The sequence below is a fragment of the Geospiza fortis genome, unplaced genomic scaffold, assembly GCF_000277835.1.
Source record: "Geospiza fortis unplaced genomic scaffold, GeoFor_1.0 scaffold157, whole genome shotgun sequence".
In the NCBI taxonomy this organism is placed as follows: Eukaryota; Metazoa; Chordata; class Aves; order Passeriformes; family Thraupidae; genus Geospiza; species Geospiza fortis.
In genome coordinates, this window is record NW_005054314.1 from 8,287,204 (window position 1) to 8,311,296 (window position 24,093).

Below are 24,093 nucleotides of genomic sequence, written 5' to 3' on the forward strand. Positions count from 1 at the left end.
AAGGAATAATCTGTGACAGTGTTCACAGGGGTCTGAGGATGAGGGAAGAGACGAGGATCTAACTCCATGTTTCAGAAGGTTTGATTTATTATTTAATGATGTATATTACATTAAAACTATACTAAAAGAATAGAAGAAAGGATTTCATCAGAAGGCTAGCTAAGAATAGAAAAAGAAAGAATGATAACAAAATCTTGTGGCTCAGACAGAGAGTCCGAGCCAGCTGGGCTGTGATTGGCCATTAATTAGAAACAACCACATGAGACCAATCACAGATGCACCTGTTGCATTCCACAGCAGCAGATAACCATTGTTTGCATTTTGTTCCTGAGGCCTCTCAGCTTCTCAGGAGGAAAAATCCTAAGGGAAGGATTTTTCATAAAAGATGTCTGTGACAATAATCTACAGAAATGGAGAGAAGAGACAGCACAGGGAAGGGAAGGGAAGATCTGGCTCTGTGAGCCAGCTGGGCACTCACAACTCAGGGCATGCTGTACATGCTCAGTGAACAGCAGAGCACATCCCCCTGAGTTCCTCTCGAAGCTGATTTGTCACCCATCCACTGGTCAGGAGTCCCCACAGGTCCTGGGGTACTTCACTGTCCCTTGAATCCCCTCTGCAGGGCATCCAATGCCCTTCATTTGAAAGGCAGCTTTGCCACAGGGGGAGCTTCTGGTGCAGGCCAAGGAGCAACTCTGGGGTTGCAGCAGGTACCAATCCCCAAGCATCCCAAATCCCCAGCTGAGCTCTCCAAACCTCTGCCAGCCCTTTTCTGCAGAAGGTAGAAACACTGAGCCAGGGAAACTCAGGTTGTAGCACCTCTCCTGTGGAGGCAGGCTGAGAAAATTTGGATTGCTTAGCCTGGAGAACCCTGGAGAACCTCTTCAATCTGGAGAATACCCTTCCAGTACCCAAAGGAGCTCCAAGAGAGCTGGAGAGGGACTTTTAACAAGTGCATTGAGTGACAGGAAAGGGGGAATGGCTTTAAACTGACAGAAGGCAGGTTTAGATTAGACATAAGGGAAAAGTGGTTTACAGGGAGGGTGAGGCTCTGGCACAGGGTGCCCAGAGCAGCTGGGGCTGCCCCATCCATGGAAATGTCCAAGGCCAGGCTGGATGGGGCTTGGAGCAGTCTGGGATAGGGGAAGGTGTCCCTGCCATGGCAGGGGGATGGAGGTGGTCTTTGAGGTCCCTTCCAACCCAACCATTCTATGATTTAATGCACTTGCCTCAAGCCTCCTTGAGCCTGTGGGGCTTTGCAAGCCAAGTCCCTGTGCTCTCAGCCATGGCCTGCCTCCTCTCCCTTCTCTGCACTAAAGCTGGACCCTGACATCAGCAAAACTAAGTACCTGTCCAGGAGAGGAAAGCAAGATTGATTCGACTCCAAATGCTGCTAAGTGCATAAAGCCAACACACTGGGAAAAATAAGGCAGGCAATTTCATCCTGGTTGCCTTCAGCAACAATGACATTAGGTGTTATTTGATACAAGAGAAGAGCCAATATTTCCAGACTGAAGGGCAATTATTTAAACCTGTGTATTTAGAGGGTCTGGAAGCTGTTCAGAGCAGGAACACTGGAAACAGCTTCTGACTGGGGATTGTGTGGGCCCAACACTGTTCTTGATGGCTTCACCCTAATCCAGACTTCACATTTAAAGCAAACTTGGGGCAAAGTTTCCAAAAGCAATGTTATCTCGATTATTCTCCACCATCCAAAACCATCAGCTGGATCAGCACTAAAAGTCAAGTGCCAAAAGTTTTTGCCAACCCTGTATTTCCAGCTAGGAGCACAGGAAGAACCCTGCTCACCTCGCTGAGCACAAGCTCTGGAGCCCCAGCCTAATAATGTAAATGTCAGTGGCTGAACCTGCAGCCAGCTTTTGTCTCTGGCACAGGAATGCATTGCTGGGGCTGTGAAATATTAAATGAGGCATTGGAGTCAAAAAAGAACAAAATTACAAATCCAGAGACTGCTTTCCAATGTCCCTGGGCTTGGCTCAAGCTGCCTGTGACGTAACCAGGGATGGATTTATGGCAAAGCCACCAAGCGGGGGCACCAGGGCTGGCAGGGGACAGGGGGTGGCCCTGCACATCCACAGCCCTGAGCCTCAGGCAGGGCTGCTGCTGCTCTGGCCCTGCCTCACTGCAGGGCCCTGGTGATGCTCAGAGCCCCCCAGCTCCTTCCTGCTCCAAACAGGAGAATGTCAGAGCTCCCACAGAGCCTGGGGCACAGCAGGATTGTATTTGTGGGGTTCCCAGACGAGGGAAGGAATGATGAATCTGGCTTCATGTTCTTAAAAGACTAATTTGTTATTTTATGATGCTATATTATGTTAAAGAATACTAAACTAAACTATACTAAAGAATACAGAAAGGATACTGAATGTTAAAGAGATAATAATGAAAACTCGTGACTCTCTCCAGAGTCCTGACACAGCTTGGCACTGATTGGCCAAAGAGTGAAAACAACTCACAGCAGAATCCAGTGGAACAATCACCTGTGGGTAAACAATCTCCAAACACATTCCACATGTGAGCACAACACAGGAGAAGCAAATGAGGTAAGAATTGTTGTCATTTTCCCCTGAGGCTTCTCAGCTTCCCAGGAGAAAAATCCTGGGCAAAGGGATTTTTCCAGAAAATATGACTGCCACAGAGCAGGGTGAGGGACGGAGGCTTCTCAGTGCCAGGCTACTGCTTTTCCCATAAATCCACCCCATTTTGCCACGGGAATAGCCAGGAAGCCCCAGCAGGAGCTTGTGGAAAGCCCCAATCAGTGCCTTGGTGCCTCTGCTGGCACTGAAGCAGCTTTGCAAAACTGAGCTTCAAACACCTGAGATCTGAAATAAAGAGACATCCCAGACAGCAAACAGGGCAGGTACAGAGGGGAGAGATGCTGAGGTACTGAAGGCACGGAAATCCAGTTCCTGGTTTAGCTGGAAAATGCAGGGCTTTGATAACAACACTAATGGGGTGTCACCTGTCAAACTGGGATGATGCTGCAGGTTGGAGCTGCAGAAAGGAGCACATAGGCATGGAGAGGAAAGGATTGACAGAGCCCCAGGTGAATTACTGGAAAATGTAGGAATTAACAAGCAAAAAACCTGGGAAATTCAAGCCACCAGTGCCACACAATGGGCTGAATGCACCCTGAGCCCTGCAGCCACGCCAGGGAGACGTGGCACCCAGGGCACCGAGGGTCACTCAGCCTCTGAGGCTGTTTAGGAGCTATTTGCACAATTCTCTGCAGTTATTCTGTAGGATGTTTAGCCACCCCTCTGCCCCAGAGAGGCTCATCCTTTTCTCTTGGCATAACCTCTGCATTTTCTGGAGGGCGAATCCAGAGCCATGAACAGGAGGGCAGCACTCCTGGCACATCCCTGCCAAGCATTCAGCCTCACACAGCTCACCAGGAGGGGCTGATGGGGGCAGTGCTCACCACAGCTGGGTGAGATTGGTGCCCTGTAAAGAAAACCACCTCTCCTTCAGGAGGGGAGGGGTGTTTGCAAAGTGGGGCTGAGAAATGACAGCCACAGCAGGTCCTGCCACCTTCAAACTCCAACACACCAGCCAGGCTCAAAGTGCCAATATCTCTGTACTGTCAATGAGGCAGATAAAGTCCACGTTTGCAAAAAATATTTAAGGCATGACTATGTTGCAGCTAATCCCCTCACATCTGTGATTAACTATGATCCCTTGATGCTTCTGACCGCTAGGGCAGAGCATTTTACCTGAAGCTGCCACCAAATTGCCATTTCACACCCTGATTCTGACCTCTGCTTCCTCTCCTGTGCCCCACTGGGTCAATAAAACCCTGGAGCACAGGGGAGTGTGAGGGAGGGCTGTGCTGGGACAAAGAGACAGAAGGATGGATTCCCTGGGATCAGCAGGCACCAAGGACTGAGGAAGCACAGTCCCAGCAGCTTGAACCCACAGGGTTCTGTAAGGAAAGGTCCATCTGATGCCCCAAAAAGCCCCATGACACCAGAGACGTCCCCACCCTGGAGATCCCTGCCTCACATGCTGCTGTCTCTTGGCAGGGTGATGCCTGCACCTGCAAATCTCAGGAACTCCTGCCCCCAGAGCTGCAAGGGCAGCAGCTTTAAGGCAAGGGAAGGATTTCCAAAGCACAGCACACACACCAAGAACAGAGCACAGGTTGTCCGTGGGGTCTGGAATGCTGCAGAGCAGAGGGGTCACAGCCTGAGCTCTGCTCACAGGAGAGCCTGTGGCTGAAAAGCTCCTTCTGACATAGGCAGGGCTATCCCCAGTGCACCTGGCAGGACTGACATCCACCAGGGCAGCTCATATGGCTGGAGGGAGGGAAAGATTTGAGTACCCTTTGTAATAATAGTGTACACCATGAGTCAAGGGCCCTGTGTGATGGTAAGAGTGAGGAAAACCCAAGGATGGGTTGGGTTAGATGATCTCCAGAGGTGCCTTCCCACCTTAACAACTCTGTGATTTGGTGATTATGGCAGGATAGGAATCAGAAATTAATTCCAAGTAGTTTTTCTGCTTGCCTGGGTGAATTTACCACAAGAACCTGAGAAGTTCCCACTGCAGCCCCACCCCAGCCCCTCTCTGGGCTGTAAGGAACCCTTAGCAGCTGCCTCACTGAGTGCCTCTATCACAGGCTCATGCTGTGCAACTGCTCCTTTTGATTTCTGCCCAGCACCTTTTAGGACTGATCCCTTCACTTACAAAACCCTCACAGGTATTTTTGTCACTGACTTTTCAGACAAAATTATTTCTGCATAAATAGTCTGCTCTCTGCTTGCAATTATTGTGCTTGGACTGGAGAAAAGAAGGTCCCTGCAGCCTTGACACCTCTCCTTGAACCTGAGAGCACCATTTCTGCACAGAGCCAGACTTCCCTCAGCCTAACTGGGTCTGAGAGAGTGAAATCAGTCCTTCCCTGTGCACCCAGATGCTGCATTGTGATGCTAGCCCAGCGAGAAAGCAAGCATCTTAGACTCTACTGACAAAAGTCCTAATGGAATAATTAAACTCAAATAATTCAATTAACACTGCAATTGAGTAATTGCATTTGGAGCATGGCTGTAATTGAGCAATATTTGTATTGTCCCAGCCATGAGGATAGGCAGAGTCTCCTTTCAGCAGGCAGAAGGAGACAGATGGTGCTAATAAAGGGCAGGAGATGGATGTGAGGTCACCAGATTAAGTGTGCTTCCTTTCTTTGGCCAGAGAAAGAAGTCAAATCACTGTGATCCCATTGCCTTTAAAAGCCTAAGTAACAGAAATAGAAGAGACTGCAGGATTGCAGGAGTCTGCTTTGCCATTAATTACTTTTTATTGAAAGCTCCCAGCCCGCTTGGCATTGCATCAGCAAGAGGGCAGCCGTGTCCCTGCCCGCAGAGCCCCTGATCTCCATCGAGCTCAGACAGCAGCAGCAAGTGCTGAGACCTGGGGAGGAATGTCTGCTTCCCTTGGCAACTGAGCCAGCCTGCAGAGCTCAGGCCAGGAGGCAGCAGACAGATCTCAGTGAGATAAAGCAGAGACAGGAAAATAAACCAGCGATATGGGGCTGCCTCACTTGTGCTGGTGTAGCTGCATGCTGAGACTGCACAGAGCAGAGAGCAGGGAGTGGCTCTGGGGCAGGTAAATTCCACCCCTGACAGCCCCACTTGCACTGCAGCCCAGTTTGAGGAGTGTCCAAAGTGCCTGCTCTACTGCCCACCAAATCTTCTTTCCCGACAAAGCAGAAGCAGTATTGCAGCAATGAAAGAGCCACTGCCCCCATTTACCTGTAGTACAGGGGCTGCAGGTGCTGCATGTGGATATTTCACAGAATTCACAGAATCACCAGGTTGGAAGAGACCTTCATGACCATCAAGTCCAGCCCAGCCCCAACACCTCAACTAAACCCTGGCACCCAGTGCCACATCCAGGCTTTGTTAAACACACCCAGGGATGGGGACTCCACCACCTCCCTGGGCAGCCATTCCAGAACTTTATCACCTTTCTGTAAAAGCTTTTTCCCAATATCCACCCTGTATTTCCCCTGGTGCATCTTGAGGCTGTGTGCTCTGGCTGTGTCAGTGCTGCTGCAGAAAGAGCCCAGCCCCAGCTGAGCACAGGCGCCTTTCAGGAGCTGTGCAGAGTGATGGGGGCAGCCCTGGGTCTCCTTTTCTCCAGGCTGAGCAGCCCCAGCTCCCTCAGGGGTTCCTCTCAGGGTTTGTGTTCCCAGCCCCTCTCCAGCCTCGTTGTCCCCTCTGGATGTGCTCAGTGTCCCAAGGTCCTTCCCAAACTGAGGGGCCAGAGCTGGGCACAGCACTCAGGGTGTGCCCTCACCAGTACCAGGGACAGGGGCAGGATGATCTCCCTGCCTCCCTGCTCCTGCTGGGCACACCATTCCCTTGAGGCTCAGGCTGATGAGCAGCCTTGGGGAACACAGGCAGTTGGGCTTTGAGATTCTTCTCAGCCAAACGCCAGCTGTGGCTCACAGCTTGCCAATATTTGGGCATGGGGTCTTTCCTGGGAACTCAACTTTATCTGCTAGCCTGAGGTGCTGGGAATGGAAACGTTAACAGCTTGGTTAACCCCTTCCAGTCTGAGAAGTCACTGCAAGCATGATGTCTATCTTCTCTAGCTATTCTGAGCTAGGCTCTTGGCAGCTTTGTTAGAGTACCACAAATTTGCCTTTCTCTTCCTTCCCCAGAGCAATTGCAGTTGGTTTTTTATTTATTTTTTTTTTAATTTCCAAGTTCCAAAGCTTTCTAAGCAATTTAAACTTGTTTGGCAGATTTTATTTTTTTTAAGAAAGAGGCAGCTGATGCCAGTATGCTGTTTGCAGCTCCTCTCCCCTCCCTCTCTCAGCAACATCCGAGCTTGGTGTTTAATGACTATGAGACCTCTCTGCCTCTGTCAGTGTTAGCTGGAATGATGGGTTTACACCATGCATGTCAACAAGAATCCAGATGGAAAATAAACCTACGGATGCTCCCAGTGTTGGGGAAAGGAGTGTGCTGATTCAGGCATGTCAATCCATGTGGATGACAGGCACATCCTGCTGTGCACCAGAGCTCTGATCACTGAGGGCCCTGTTGGATCCTCCTGTGTGCACTGAGGGACAGATCCATGGAAAACAGGCTTTGGTAGCTCAGCACCTTGCTCTCATTTGACAGAGGTTGTTCACACATGCAAAATTGACTCTGTTTAACTTTTCCCAGGCAGGAAAAGCACGGGACCACGTCCATGTGGGAGAGGGCTAACACCCCCGGCTTCTCTGCCAGCCCATGCCTCAGGAGGGCATTTCACAGAATCCACAGAATGACTGGGTTGGAAAAAACCTTCATAGAATCACAGAATAATGAGGTTGGAATAGACCTCTAAGATCATCGAGTCCACCCCAGCCCCAAAGAAACCCTGGCACCCAGTGCCACATCCAGGCTTTGTTAAACACACCCAGGGATGGGAACTCCACCACCTCCCTGGGCGCAGAACATTCCAGAACTTTATCACTCTTTCTGTAAAATCCTTTTCCTAATATCCACCCTGTATTTCCCCTGGTGCAGCTCGAGGCTGTGTGCTCTGGCTGTGTCAGTGCTGCTGCAGAAAGAGCCCAGCCCCAGGTGAGCACAGGCGCCTTCCAGGAGCTGTGCAGAGTGATGGGGGCAGCCCTGAGTCTCCTTTTCTCCAGGCTGAGCACCCCCAGCTCCCTCAGGGGTTCCTCTCAGGGTTTGTGTTCCCAGCCCCTCTCCAGCCTCGTTGTCCCCTCTGGACACATTGAGGAATCTCTAAGTCCTTCCCAAGCTGAGGGGCCAGAGCTGGGCACAGCACTCAGGGTGTGCCCTCAGCAGTGCCCAGCACAGCCATGGCCATCTCCATTCCCACACTCCCACTTGGATTTGCAGCAAGAGGAGGCAGAAGCAGGTCAGTTCCTTTGGGCACAGTGTCCTGCTGCAGACCTGTGGTAGAGTAGGGCACAGAGCTGAGCAGGGGCTCCTTTTCCTGGAAGGCACAGGGCAATGCAAGGGGACAAACACGTCCTTGTGACAGGAGAGCCGCGTGATGGTGACGAGTCTGCTCTGACTCACAGCCCAGGAGAGGCTGTGATATTGCACCACTGGCCTGCTCTGGCCACCTGCTCTGAGCACTGAGGCACAGCTTTAGCATTCAAGGCCATATTTACTCTAGGAACTCATTTTCCCACCACAAGAGCAATCCCAAATCTAGGGGGAGGGTTGACCTTGCTCACCATAGCAGCTCGTCTTCTGGTAACATCTTGCACACAAACTCATTCCCAGCTCTTTCAGAGCTTCTTCGGATGGCTTCAGGCTCTGTGTGCTTTGGTTGTATCAGCTGTTTGGCATCAGCCCCATCTCCAGTTCCCTCCAGTGAGTACCATTCTTCTTCCAGGTGACACATTCCATGGAAAATATGCCACACTACCCAGATGGGTCTTTCCCCCCCTTTGGTAGGGAATTTAACCAATTTTCTCTTTCTTTTTTGATCTATACCAACTTTTTTCTTTTTCTGTGCTGTACCCTGTTCTATTACACATTTTTGTACCAAAAAAATACTATATAACAAACTTGTATAGAAGCACTATTTAAGCTGGGTCATGATCCTTCCAAGGAAAACAATTTCAACAGAAAGGAATTTAGCTTGACAAATGCTGCCCAAGACCTGCCCTGATCATCCTTATGCTGCACTGCACAGCTTTCATTAACTTATGAGTGAATTCCTGTAGTGTCTCATGGCTTCCTTCAGATGTTATTATGCCAGCTCCCAAGGACATAAACAATTCTCTTGATTTAAGAAAGTAGGCTGAGATGTTGCTTGGCTGTGGTTTGGAAGGGCAACAACATTGGAAAACACATTTTAGTCAAGAAAACAAGAATATTAGTTCCAAATAGAAGCAGTGGTCCAATTTAAATAAACTCACTGAGCATAAACTTGGGAACTCATGATGCAAGAGAACAGAAATGAGGTTTTCTATTACTTCAGGCATTCTCTTCATTCAGCATCTGTATCACAGCAAGCAGTTAATCACTTTCAGCTCTCTTATCCAAGCACTGGCTCAAGACAACCTTGCAGAATCTTTGTGAAACTTTTCCCTTCATCTGAGGAATGCCCTACCCCTGGTCTGAAAGTAGCACCTGGCTCCAAAATAAGAACAATTCTAATGCCCTCATTTGTCTATTTACCTATTGATCTTAGAGCAGAACCTTGTGGTATTTATTTGGGTTTATTTTTGTGGGTGAGGTTTTTGTTTGTTTTTATTTTTATTTTTTAAAAAGTGTAGGCCGCTCTAAATAGGGAAAAGGATGGAGGCAAGCATGCATATGCATGTAGGCCTAAAACTAGATGTGACATCCCCTGCTCCAGGTCAGGGCACAGCAATCTGTCACCCAGGCACTGCACACACGGCCCTGCTTACCCAGAAATAGGTGCTGCAAGGACAGCACAGAGACTCAGGCTGTTGGGAGCATTTGAGAGGGTTCATGAACTCCCAACACCAATTCCCCTTTCATCTGCTGTTGATAAAAGTAATTGCAATGGGCCACCTTAGCCTGACCCCCAGAGTGAGACAAGGTTCCCAGCCCTATAAATCTCCATGACTCAAGTGCTCAGGCCCTCTTGGAGACCTCATAGCTATTCCAGGCACAGTCCCCTTCCCACAGCTTCTTTTGGCACAGGATTTTCAGTGCTGGTGACATTCTAACAAAGGTATCTCATCAGCCCTGAGCTCAGGGTGGCTGCTGCTCTGAACTTCCCTTTCAACACTGGTTTTAAAGAAGTTTTGATCATGTCTTTCTTCTCCCACTTGTGCTTTTGCCCAGTTCACATCACTCCCTCACTTTCAGCTTCTCAATCCACACCCCCCATTTGGTTTGCCCTAAACACAGTTTAAGGCTCATCTAGTTCCTCACAGTGCTGTTCCTCACCATTTAACTCATCCTAGATGGAATTCTCTGGCTCCCTGGGGCTCAGCTCAGGTGAGAAAAGGTATGGCTGACTGTCCCAGGTGAAGTCAATCCCTCATTCCCCTCTATTGCCAGCTTGCCCCAGTGACCCCCAAGAGCAGCTCTGGGGACATAACTACAGGAATCAGGGTCCCATCACCAGTTCCCAGTCACAGAAATCCCCAGGGGTGTTAAACTCTAATTACCTGGCCCCTGTCAGGGGTGGAACCCACCCAGAACTCACAGTATCATTTAACTCAAGTATTGGTGCTTACATTTCCTAATCTGCCACTGTTTGGCAAATGTCTGCCTTGCCCACATCACCTGATGAGTTAACAAAATCAGCTGTGTCCATCTCCATTCCTATCCTGTTCCTTTTTACACAGCTTTCTGACATGACAAGAGTTTTCCAGAAGAGGTGTGTGGCTCTTTTTCTCTCTGCCCAGCAGCTGCAGGAGACAGGCTGCCAAATAGAATCAGAGAATTGTTTCAGTAAATACAACATAGCACTCTTGGAAGTGTTTGCTGGGTTGTGATACCATCAAGTTAAAATGGCATGGTTAAAAAAAATATTGATCAGCTCAGAAGTGAGTTTCCAGGCTGCTGAGCTGCACAGAGGAGACACCCAATTAAAGAGAGATGGTCTCTAAGGACTGGAGGTGGACAGTAGCTGCTATCGTTCTGGCAGCTTCCTATGATCTTTTCTTCAGAAATGAGTGTGTGGAGGCAGAGAAAAAAGATGAAAGGGAGGCCTTGAGATGAGAAAGCCCCAAATGATCAAAGATTCCCGTGGATTGAGAGAAGTACTCCAGAACCAAAGGCATTCCTCTGTTGCCTGTGTCACAGTTGCCCTGGAGTGGATTTCAAAACCTTCTTTAAGCATTCACCTGGGATGTGGGGACACACATCAGGAAGCACAGAGAAACTTTTCAGGCCTTGGGGAAGGCTGAAATTCTGAATGACTGTGACTTTTTCTGAATTGGTGCATTTCTTTATAACCATATCCACTGGGGATGTGTGGCACTGGCTGCCTTTGAAGCAAGGGCTCAAGAGGCCTCTCAATTCTGTCAACACTCCTCACAGCCTGCAGCATCTGCTGCTTTTGTGCCATGGTCCTTCACTAGGAGTGCCTTAACACCCTCCAGGTTCTGCCTGTGGTGCTGCTGCTTGTGTCCCCTTCCCACCCACACACACAGGACACACATCAAGGGAGGACAGAGCTCTTCATCCAGCACTGATCTGAGTGAGCAGAAATGAATCACACCCTTCACCCACATTAGGAACATCCAGCAAGGGTCAGATATGCCAACTGCAGCCTGCCAGGAGGCTCTGGTGAGAAATGTCCTAATGGGAGAACAATCAGGGGAGATAAAGCACTTAGGAAAGGAGAGATCAGAGTCTCCTGAAAAGAGCACAGAACAAACAACCGTGATGGGAAGGACAAATAGAGATGCTGCTCACCATTCTCTGATGAATTCATTACAACCTGAAAGTGAATTTTGCCCGAAGGAGAAAACAGAATGAAGAGAGACACCAAGACAGCAAAGACAGACACCAAGAGAAAAATCATCTCCTGTTTGTGAAGATCACAGGAAAAAAACAAACCAGCCCCCAGCATATTCCAGGCACCTTCCCTGGAGCCAGGACCAGGGGCAGACAATGCCTCTGTCTGTGGCAGCAGCTCCTGAAGGGGATCCCAGGGAACAAGGAGGAATCCAAGCTGCAGGTGCTGCAGAGCAGAGGGTGAAAGTCCACAGCAACAGCAGCAGGTTGAAAAGGAGCTGCTGCAGCAGGAGGGAGACAGATGTGTCTGTACACGTAGGTACAGCTCAGTCGTTTTAGATAAACTTGGTCTGCAGGGAAGGATATACTGATAAAGCAGTGTTTCACACAGTGCAAGAAGTACACAGAGTTTGGATACAAACTTCAAACTGAACAGCAGAAAAATGAAGTAGTCTTTTAAGACAAACAGAAGGGGTATATGATGGTATCAACAGCAGACCTGGAGGAAGATGAGAATGAGAGCTTGCAGGTTTAAGGGAAAAATCTAAATTTAAGTTCTTGTGCTGTCGTAGGTGTTTATATGGAGCAACTCATTTGGCTTTTCTCTTCCTCCAGCTATATGAATGAGGCAAGTGTCTTGGCTCCAGGGCAGTAAGTGGACAAAGGGGAATATGAAAAGAGGTAAAATTCAGAGTGAATCGGGCCATGTGTTTTAGCACACCACCATCATTCTGAGAGAAGGCAGGAACAAGTCAGAATGGGGATGGTGGCTCTGCAACCACAACTGGAGGGCAGAATGTGTGAACAAGGTGAGATGAGAACCTGCAGTTTATTGGGATGCTGCTGCAAACAAGCCTCTATCTCAGTTCCACATCCGCAGTGCCCTCCACTTAACTGCAATACATTTAATCAAGCTCCTTCTTATGGGAACCAAATAAAGCTTGATGATGCTTGATGGCTGGGTTGTTTAACTGGGCTCATAATTTTGATTAATTAAGATGCTTGCAGGTGTTGGAGAGGCACTTCCACATCAGTTCCACAGTGTTGATATTCAGAGGCAAAGGGGGTTCCCCTCCTGGAGGATTTCTGCCAGTGCTACTTCAGCAAAGCAAAGCTGCTCTCAAACCTGTGCAAAAAAAGTTAACCCTTGTAGTTGGCAGGAGCCTCCAGATTTCTGGGAGTTCTGACAACCTGTGAGTCGTTTTGGGAGGAGATATGGAAAAATCCAAACCCCAAAACTCAAACTTTTACCTAGGGCAGCCTCTGTGTCTTTGATAGGAAGGAAGTGAGGCTGTGAGAGGCTCTCCAGGTGATGATGGTGCTTTCAGGCAGGGGATCCAACCAGCCCAGCAAACTGCCCACCCCCAGAGCAGTGTCCCTGCTCCAGTGAAAAGGGCAGCAGAGCCTATCCTGAGTTGAACACACAAAGCCTGGTTGCTTATGAATTTGTCCCCTGTGTTCCTCTATCCTCATTTTGTGATTTCAGCCTCCCCCTGCCAGGATACCACCCTACAGTGTCACCAACCTGCCAGCTCCTCCTCATGGGTGACCTACAGGAGCCTGGAGGGGGATGCACAGAGAGTGCCCAGCAGGTACAAGAAATCACATTACAACCTCCCTCCTAAGCAGTACAAATTTGTATTTCCCTTTTCTATTTCTTACAAAACATACTTACCTCAGGTTTTTGTCTTCTGAATGCTGATAAAATGCCCTCAGGTTAAAAAATATTTGGAGATAAATTATGATATGGATACTAGTGTGGCATATGCTCATTTCCATAAGAAACTAACATTGGAGGGAGGCACAATGAGCCAGACTCATCACTGTTTTCAGTATCAAACACTGACATTAAATTAAGCAGAGCTTGATGATTTAAGGCTTAGTAAATTACTACTGCCAATTATAAAGGCAATATAACCTTGTGGATAGAGCACTGGAGTAGGCCTCAGAAGAGTTGTACCCTGCCATGGATATACTGAATTAATTTGGACAAATGTTACTTTCACATGCATATCAATACTGGTCAATCTTCCACTTTTCTTGTAATGTGTATAAGAAATGCAAAAATGAAGCAGCATATTGTCTAGGGACCACAAAGACAACCTTTTTCCAAGAAACAGCTTGTTTGGCAGGCACAGGAGGGAAAAACTGAGTCAGGAGGAATGATGTCAGCCTTTTCTCATACATCCACATTGTCCTGCTCAACCACAGCTTTGGAATAAGAGACATTCAGATCTAATTTATGGAAGCTTAAGCAGATACCAATTGGAGTAGCCCCTGAGTGTTATCAGCATATTTCATAGCTTGTGATGAATCATAAATGAAATATCTGCTTTCCAGTGCATTAAGGCTAAAGCAGAAGTTGATTAGGATTATTCTGACCCAAGCAATGGTTCACTTTTCAGGGAAGGGGTTGAAATGTCCAGACATCAGCCTAATTTGTCCTGGAGTTATAATGCAGTGAATTACAAACATACAGTGACTGCACCCTTAAACTCACTGTCAGTGTCTGCAGTCCATCATGGAGCATCCATCTTCTCATTACAGCCTGCCACAAGTTTAGCTGCATGGGTGCTGTCTGCAGCCTAGCTGGTCAATTATTTTCCTCTACTTCCACCCCCAGAAGAATGCAGGACTCAAGCCATTTTGCTCTGAAAGTACTCACAGGCTTTTGGTTAAGTGTGCCATTAACATGCCAGGGCCTGCTTCTCCCCTCCACTTTGATCACTGAGAAAGTGCCTTTGCTTCCTGCAGGACTAACAATGTTAAATTAATATATTTGCCCAGCAGCTACACAGAGAGAAACACCCTGGTAACCCAATTCTGTATCTCCAGATTGGACCTGAAGGCCAAAGAACAGATTTTGCAGCATTTCAGCCCTCTGAGAAAAGCTTTGTTATGCAAAATTCCTCTTATCTCAACTTTTATGAAGTCTCTCAGAGCATAATATAAAGAAGGCAAAGATAACTGTTCCTTAGAACCTGTTATTTTATTGATCAAGAAAGATCAGAAAAATAGGTGGAGGGACAGCAGATGACTAGACAACACTGAACCATAAATTGTCAAAAACCTGTTCAAAAGAGCTGAGATGTTCAGCAACCCAACTATAGCTGGTTAACTTGTTCTGCCAGTGTAAAGGAGCCTCAGGTATGGGTATGGATCCCTGCAGAATGATCTTCTCACCAAGAAATAGGCAAGAGAAGATTCTGAACTGGCCCCAGTCCCAGCACTGGAGACCAAGCAAGGAGACAAGCAAGCACTTGCAAGCTTTGAAATGGCACCAAAGCAGCAGATATTGTCCTGAGCCTCATTGTGCTACCTCAGCCATGACCACACAAAAGGCTTCCTGTGGCTTTTGAACTGAAATCTCCCACTTTCTGACTCACAGGGTCTGTTCCAGACTGCAGGAAGCAGAAAGTTAACCAGAGCAGTGTAAAGGCCAGACAGCTTCAGCTGTTAGGACCTCTGGTGCTGTGCTCCTCCTGACTCATTTCTCCAGAGACATTCCCCTGGACTGCTCAAGGGAAGCTATCTACTGTTTCAGAACAAGTTGGGTTTCCAAAAGCCTTCAAACTAGAACATTAGTTTTTGCAAACTTTCTCTATCTTTCTACCCATCAGAAAAATTGATGAAATCCAACTTCCTTGATACTCTCAAGGTGACTTCCAAGATCTCCTCTTCAGAGAGAAAACGAGCTCTGCCCTCCTTGCTGTTCACAGGGTAGGGGAGGTGCAGCAGCAGCTTGCTGTAAAAGAGGACACAGGGGATGTCAGTGTCTCAGATCAGGTGAGCAGTTGAGATGTCATTGCAAATTACTCCTGCAATTCCTCAGTCAGTATGCCAGGGAATGTTATCCCAATAGATCTCCTTATTGTGATGGGCTGTGGGGTTCCTGCAACACCTCATGCCCAGCAAAACTGGATATTGATAGAAATATTGAAATATTTCTATCACTTAAAAGCAGCCTGGCTTAGAAGCAGCCCCAGAACTACAGAGCTGGAAGCAGTTGCTTGGAATCTTTTTACCCATCTGTGGGAGAACGAAGTTTTTCAGCATGTAGAACTTGACATCTTGATTGTTTCCTTCCTACTGAGAAGACTTGCACTTATATTTGTGAAAGCAGCACTGGTTCAGGCTGTACCCAAGCAACCATCAGATTTATGGTGAACTTTTTATTTGCTAAGCTTGTGACTAGAGACAGCTGGGTACTGAGAAGATAATGGCAAATCTGAGTCACCAAAAAAGGATAGAATTGCAAAAGGAAAAGGATGCTGAGGTTTTCCTACATCTGCAGCATTGCATTAAGCTCCTTCTTTTACTGCCCATAGGTTCAGCAAGTCATTAGCTGAACAATTATTCCTCCCAATTTTCCAATTTCAAAACAAACATTCCCAAACCTTCTTCCACTCCTGTTGCATCCTTGGGTTAAAACTAAGCACAGGGTAACTGAATTTGCCTGGTTTTAGCAGACAAAAATGGCTTTTCTATAGCTAGTCTGCTGGGGACTTATTTAGGCCTTAATCCATGGCCTGCTCCTGGAATTTATCTGCAGAAGGCTATTCTCATATAGATCTTCCCACACCCCATTCAGTGCAGCAAGTCAGCCCAGAGAGGATTAAGGTTTCTTATAAAAACAGTCTTTGTGAAGAAGGACTTTGAGCAAAACAGACATAGGAATTATCTGGAAATCTCAGAGAGGCGAATTGCACACTGAGGGAGAGATGGAGGAAGACTGAGAAATCCAAGAGTGTATTATCAGTTATCTTTGTAGGCTTGAAATAGCCCTATTTAAAAAAATCAAAGGAAAACTCTTTAGAAAACCTTGTAACATTTCCATTTCTGCATTTGTGCTTGGGTACGTCCATAATTTGGCTTTCAGCTACTGAAAATTTATCTGCACCTTTTTTACCACCTTTGGTCATAAGTATTTGTACAAATCAGTGCTTAGGAATACTAGACTAAGTCTTTCAAGACCTTGGGCAGCTTTTTGCCAGATGTTTTGAGCCCCTGATACTTGCTGTTTAAGTAGCCAAAATGTGTCCCAAAGCTTTTTACTGGACAGTATCACAGATTCAAAGCCAGCAGACTGCACACCTATGGATGGACTATGGGTGGTTTTTCTGTATTTATTTCTCACAAGTAATTAATAATGCAATCTTTAGCTGTCCACACAGACTGCAGTTAAAAGCTTAGCTAAACCCCATTTCAAACAGGATATTAACTGGACTTTTATCAATTGTGCTGCACTTACTTTTTGGGAGTTCGAAGGTCAAGAACCTTGTCCTGGATGTCTAATGTGATGTCGGAGTACTTTGTCTCTGGCAGCTTGATTTTAATCTGAAACGATGGGCAGAGGTAAAGCTGTGATTACATATGTTGCCCTAAAAGCCATAAAAGAGCTCATTTTCATGAATATTTCAATGCTAGTATCAAAGAGCAACGTTTTGAGTAGGTAATTTGTATCAGAGCAAATCCGACAGTGATAATGACTGCTTTCAATAGCTTAGTGATGTGTATTGATATCCTATTCTCTTCCAGTTCCTGAGCTGCTAATGTGCTTGACAGGTGTTCAACACTCAGCAAAGCCTCAGGCTTTGTGCATTGCAGGGACAGTTTGCTTCTTCTAGAAAGATAACACAGCACTTCTACCTGTCCTGGAGCTCAGAAACCAGGGAGGTCTTTGATTATATAATGATGAAGCAGGATCTGATAGCTGCAACTTTAAAGGCTGTCAGCACTGTAGCATTTTGCTAGCCCACATACCTTGTAAAAAATGCAGGAAGATGCAAAAAATCTCCTTCCCAGCCCCTCTCTTTTCCAAAACTGTGTCCAAGATGAAACTTCATCTTAGAGCTACATTTTATTCCCTTTAAGTTCATATGGGGCATATGCATTTGCAGAGATTGCCTTGAGCACACTTGGTCCTTGAGGAGATACACAAGTTCCTCAGGTTAGCAAGTGTAAATGTCATCTAAAAATGCTTGGAGAACCACGAGAAAATGCTACAGGAGGTCAATCAAAGGCAGCAGTGGAGCTTGGTGTTTACATTCTGCCCCTCAGAAAGATGGGGAGGGGGGAAAGGCAGAGAAAGAGCACAGGGAAGGGACCAGAGCTCCAGGCTCAGCTCACCACTATATCCTCACAGCAGGCAGTGGAGGGGTCTTTCCCAGTCATCCCAAAGAAGACATCCTCTGTTCCCACGTGCTGCTTGAAGGAAATCTCATACCTGCCAAAGAGAAGCCATTGCCTAGGAATACTGGAGCAGGAGGCTGAAGGAGGCTGTGATTCTCAGAGGACTCTAAATCCTCCTCACACTGTCTCTTCTCCTTTGCAGTCTCCCTTCAAGGCTCCAATCCATCTGCACTGTGTTTCTGTTCAGAGCCATGACTGGGACAGCTGGAAGACAGGCTAAAATCACTCATTCCACCTCCCAAAGCTCTCACTGTGCTGCCTCTGCTTCCCCAGCCAGCCTTGGCAGGACTAGGAAATGCTTCCTAATGCTTATCAACAAGTCAAACACCACAAACTCCTGGGGAATGGATTTGAAAAGGGGGATGCCACAATTACATGTGTTCTGTCCTGTCCTTTAGCATATTCTTGCAGCCTGAGCATAGCACTTTAAAGCCAGACTGTAGTTTTGCATTCAGCTAACATTTATTTTCTTCTCCTTCACATCTACAAAATGTAGAATCACATATTCCCTTGCTCTTGGTTATTAATGAATGAGGAAAGGAAAGCTGAATTTGTATTTATAACATATGCTACTCCTACTAAGTTCAGCAAAATTATTGGGGTGGATCACTTGTCTAAGCTGTTAGAAAATCTTTCACATCTCCAGTGTGCATCTGCATATGGAATAATTCCTAAGTCAGTGTGTCTAATAGCTCTGGATGCACCTCTGTAGCCATCTGTTTTCCTTTTAGCATATTTTCTTTGCTTCATTTGATGAACTATTGCAAAGACTTATATTCTCTCTCTTCATCTGTGCAACAAGGGTCAGAAGTGCTTGAGGCTGGAGAAGCACTGCAGAGGGGAAGGGTCAAAGAACAGCACAAGAAAAACTTCTCTGTGCCCACAATACTGACAGTGTGTTCTGTACCTGACAGTGACCATTTCAGGGACAACTGTGCATGAGGGTGAATTCCAAATTATTTCCAGAAAGGCTGAGTCCCTGCTCAGGTGGGTCTCAAGTCCTGTGTTTAACTAGGAAATTGGACTCATGTCCTGACTTACATGCAGGAAAAAGTGAAGATTCTGATAGCAATGGGCAGCATCATGGGCCACAGCCCATGTGCTCCAGCCTTTAACACTTCAGGACATTGAAACAATGATTGGAAACGCAAAATCTGCTTTATGGAATGACCCTCAGGGCTTTCTGACCTCTACAAACTCCAATTCACATGCCTGATTTCAAGAATATTTTTTGCTACTGTTTTTCTATAAGCAAGGGAAAAGGCTCTGGTTTTAAGTTGTGCTTTGACATACTAAGATTGAGTGACAAGATTTAAGAGCTCAAAATTGCCTGCACACAGCTTTCCTTCTGCAGTACTATTTGTCTCTAAAGAGCTTAAATCTTTGAAATGCAAATATACATTGGAGTACTTTATGAATTTCTGAGTATGGAAAAATGGATGCATCTCAGTTGCAGCAGGAAAAAGCAGGTATTTCACACAAATGGCATATTTTAAAGTTAATAAATCGTTTTTCTGACCTACTTCCCCTCCTAATCCCACTTTATACAAGTAACTGACACTGCACATAAACTTATGCTGGAAAAACCAACACAAAGTTTCTGTTCTGAGATCAGAAGACTTCAAGAGAGGGGTTAAAACCATTCTTCACATATTGCTTTAGATGCAACACTGATATCTTTCCTTTCTTCTTGCACAACACAATCTTTTCAGCTGGCTGCAGATGCTGTTTAACTCTCATTTCCATTAATGCTATGTGAAGCCCACACAGGCAGTCTCAGCTTTCTTACTCTGGCTTTTCTCTAGGGTCCCATGTATCATCAAATTCAGATCCTTCTGGGACCTCCTCTGTATTCCAAATGGTTTTCTTGTTTTCAGATTTCACTTGAAAAGTACCTGTGAGTGAGGAGAAAAATCTCACTGACACATTTTGAAATGTCTCTGTTCCTCAAGTGCTGCTGAAAGCTTAGAATATTTTTCAAGAATGAAAAAAAAAAAAGGAAAAGAAAGAAAATCCTTTTCTAAAGCCTGGAAAAGTATTTCTAGGCTTTAGAAAAATCTTTGCATTAAAAGCATTCTAGGTAATGATTACAGTCTTCTTCACCTTACTCTCTTATGAATGAGGATTTGCAGAGGGAGGATGTTTTCCTTTCACTTAAATCTTCTTTACCCAACCTTTATTTCCTGGAAATCCTCCTTTCTGGCATATAATATCAAGCACTTCAAAATCAGTAAAGTGTAGAGGGATGAAATACTAATCTTCCACAAGCCCCCTGACATGAGATTTTCAGTGAGCAGAGTCATTCACAAGAGGATCACCTCCTCACACAGAAATCCAGCTCATTCCATTAATTATTGGGCACAGCCCAGATAAGGTGCTGAAGACACATGAAAGTTTTTGGGCAGAATAGTATGGTTTATGTCTGTGCTGCATGGAAAAACATTCTTTTGGTAAGCTGGCAAATGTGAAACTTGAAGATTTTAGATTAGAATCTCTGGTTATTGTTGGATAGCAATAAAAGCAAAAATAATCTATTTTATTTGCCACAGTTCCTTTCCTGCAAAACTCACCCTGGCCCTTGTGGGGCTTTCTCAGGGCTCAATAATGTGACAGCCTCAGCTCCAAAAAACCTTAACACTAACATTGCCAAGTCTCTGCCAAAACTGCCTTCCTGTCTTTCCTGAGTTCTTCTATGGAGCTTTTGCTGCTCAGTTATGATCCCTGCAGCCCCTGACCAGGCTGTGCTCTGAACTACTATAATTTACACTGGAGGCTGCTCTGGCATTACCCTTTCTGCTCCTCTTTGCATGTTTTAGAGTTAAGCTTTCAGGAAAGGAATAATTTTACAGTGTAATTGTAAAGAATGTCATGCTATGCCCATCTCAAACATCACTGACCCCTCTTTTATAGCTGTTACAGTCTGCTGTAAATGAATTCTAAATTCAGCAGAATTTAAAATTTAAATTTTAAATAAAAAAAAAAAAAGCTGAACTGTAAATGAGACTGAATGCCAAAACACACAAATGCTTCTCCTTACTGCTGGTCTCTTTTTTGACTGGTCCAACACTCCCAGGAGTCATGGCAGCAACAGAACAGCGTGGCTGCAAAGAAAGGCAAGAGCATCTTAAATCAATTTTTATAGAGCCAAGCTTGGTTACAACCATGATGTCTGTAAATACAACACATCATCTAAGGTCAAACAAATCCCTGATGGAATTGAAAACACATTATCCCACAGTTTCATGAGTGAACCACTGAAAATTCTCATTTCTTCACTCTCACACAGCAGAAAGTGACCTTGACACACTGGGTTGAAGCAGGACCCACAGAAGCCCAGCCATACAGACAGATGTGCTTTGTGAGTTTTGGTTTCCATGGCATTTTGGCAAAATTTCCATGCTTTGCCTGCCATGAAAATATTACAGGAAACCAAGGGTGCTACATGAAAGCCCCATCACAACATTTGGATTGCTTTTTACTGTAGAGATCATGAGGCAAGAACATTTTCCTCTAATTATGAATCAATTTAGGGCTAATAGGCCAATGTGAGGCATTTCTCTATATATGAAGATTCCTTGGTTCAATAAAAGTGCCTCATATGCACAGAGCATTAAATTAAATCAAAATAAAGATTTCAATTTACCCAGATTGAGTCAGACTTAATTGACATCTCTTGTGGCAACTTTCCATTTCTGTCTCTGAAGTGTCATTCATTTTATTAATAAGATGTAAACAAATTCCTTTTAAAATCAGGATGTTTACTGCAGAGATGTACAGCAATAATGCAGGGTTTAAAAGGCAGGCATTAAACAGCTGGAGGATATTTGGGGTGTGAAGGACCACATCTGTAACCCACTGAAAGAAAACTTCAAGGGATATGCACCCCTTTTATCCCAAATATCACTTGCATTGCCACTACTGGGGCTGGTCAGCTCTTTGTTGAGCAATGATTTGGAGGAACAGTCAGGTATTTCCATTTTTGTTATTTGGTTTTTGGTTTTTTTTTTGGTTATCTGGTTTTTTTGTTTGTTTGTTTGGGGTTTTGTTTGTTTTTTGGGTTTTATTTGTTCGGGTTTTTTGTTTATTTTTTGGGCTTTTTTTTGGTTTTGTGTGTGGGGGGTTTTTTTGTTTGTTTTTTCTTTTTTTATAGATGTCATAATATGATCTGTTCAAAATTCTGAGGGACTTGGCCAAGTTTTGAACCTTCACACAGGCCTTCTACATTGCTGGCACCTTTGTGGCTCCTGGGAATAATTCTTCCCAGCACACAGGCAGGCCTGGATAAAATCAGGTGTTGCATGTTGCAGGAATAATGCATGTTCTCTAAACACTGTGATTTTTATCTGCTCCTGAGAGGAATTGATACAGAAGAACACAATCAGATATTTCTCTCATTGTTCATTCAGATTATGCACCTTAGAATGATTGTTCCCCTTTCCCTATTTTACAACCACCAAACACCTGCTGTACTTCAGTGATCAATTATCTCTGCAGCTCTTCAATGCCTGACATATGCAATTAATACACTCAGTTGCCTCTGGGTATTTTGGTCCTTACTCAGAAGCTGAGCAGCAAATTTTTCCCCTCATATCTGGCTGTAATTGCCTTCATCTCCAGCAGAGTTCAGGGAAAAGTAGGGGAAGCCTGAAGTATCTGAAGCTCTTTAGCTCTTTCAAGTCCATGTTCTCTTTTCCTTCAGGCTGAAAAACTAAACCTCCCTCACATGTTGTGCTCACAATGTCTCCTTGTTTTCCTGGGGCATTTTGCTCATTCTCAAGAGCTTGTTACTCTGAAAGGATCCTCGAGCTGTTTCACTCAGACCAAAACCTTCTAAGGTTTTCTGTCACTGACATATTTTATGAAAAATCCTTTCGTTAGGATTTTTTCTCCTGAGAAGCTGAGAGGCCTCAGAAATGAAATGTAAACAATGATTATCTGCTGCTGTGGAATGCAACAGGTGGAGCTGTGATTGCTCTCATGTGGTTGTTTTTAATTAATGGCCAATCACAGTCAGCTGGCTTGGACTCTCTGGTCAGTCACAAGATTTTATTATCATTCTTTTCTATTCCTTCCAAGCCTTCTGATAAAATCTTTTCTTCTATTCTTTAGTATAGTTTTAATATATAATTTTCTTTTAATGTAATACATATCATAAAATAATAAATCAGCCTTCTGAAACATGGAGTCAAGATTCTCATCTCTTCCCTCGTCCTGGGACCCCTGAGAACACCAGCACAGTTTTCATTCTGCTTTTACTCACCCTGGAGAAAAAGAGATTTGCTTCTCCTTGACTAAAAAGATAAGGCTATGGCACAATATATAAAAGAAGCAGCAATTCTCATGAAAGGCTCACCACATCATCATCATCACCACCATCATCATCCTGTTCTGGAGCATCACGCAGCAGTTTGGCGAGGCTCTGCAGAGAAGAGCCTGAGAACATGCTGTCCAAATCCATACCCACTGCTCACCTGTGCAGGGGAAACAAGTGGCAGATGAAGCAGGAACCAACTGTGCTTGGAACAGCCTGTAGAGCACAATTTTCCTGCTGTGTGCTTGGGAAGGAAAAGTTTAGCTAAGTTCCTGTGTGTGTGATGACAAAACATGTAAAATGGAACGTAAAATCAAAGAATATGGAACATAAAATCAAAGAATATGCTGAGTGGGAGGGGATCCATCAGGATCAGTGAGTCCAGCTCCCGGCCCTGTGCAGGACAGCCCGAGCCCCAGCACGTGCCTGGGTGTCACCACATTTCTCTTCACAGAGAAAAGCAAGGCACAATTCTTCCCAAGAATATTTCTGGGTTTCACATTCTCTGAACCTCAGAGAAAGAGAACACAATTTTTATCTCCTTTGCAGTGCCTGTGTTGTGCCAAAGTAGAATGCAACATGGAGATTGTTTACCCACAGTGATGGAGTTTTGTTTCCTTGGCCTGTCAGGGCCAGGTGTGTGTGTGTGTGTTGGGACTGTCACTGACAGTCACCACATTCTGGGCAGTGTGTGCAGAGCTGAGTGCTTGCAGATCCAGTTTAGACGTAATGTAACATAGTGTAATATAATATAGAACAATATGGTATAATAAAGTAATTAATTAGCCTTCTGATAAGACGGAGACAGATGCATTATTCTCTCCCCTCGTCGGGGGCAAAAAATAATAATAATACAATACCTGGGAGCGCTGTCCAAACGCTCTTTACACTCTGCCAGCCCCGGGGCTGTGACCACTCCCTGGGATCCTGTTCCCGTGCCCGACCACCTCTGGGGGAAGAACCATTGCAGATACCAACCTAAACATCCCCTGAGGGAGCTCCAGCTGCCCCCTGGGGTCCCGGTGTCCCCTGTCCCCCACTCCGGTCTCTCTCTCCCCGTCCCTCACTCCGGTCTCTCTCTCCCCGTCCCTCACTCCGGTCTCTTCCCGTCCCTCACTCCGGTCTCTTCCCGTCCCTCACTCCGCTCCCGCAGCC

The 24,093-nt window shown here is 45.7% G+C and overlaps 1 protein-coding gene across 1 annotated transcript; it reads right to left on the reverse strand.

The window, feature by feature from the left end:
- Positions 1-14,404: 14,404 nt before the first annotated feature.
- Positions 14,405-23,961, reverse strand: PIH1D3 (PIH1 domain containing 3). Its single transcript, XM_005419887.2, has 7 exons — positions 23,799-23,961; positions 22,981-23,098; positions 20,665-20,728; positions 19,417-19,522; positions 17,565-17,661; positions 16,687-16,772; positions 14,405-15,180 (listed from the first exon to the last, which is right to left on the reverse strand). Exons 2-7 carry the CDS (start codon positions 23,083-23,085, stop codon positions 15,045-15,047), a joined length of 594 nt encoding a protein of 197 aa, XP_005419944.1. The 5' UTR covers positions 23,086-23,098; positions 23,799-23,961; the 3' UTR covers positions 14,405-15,044.
- Between the last annotated feature and the right edge of the window lie 132 nt (positions 23,962-24,093).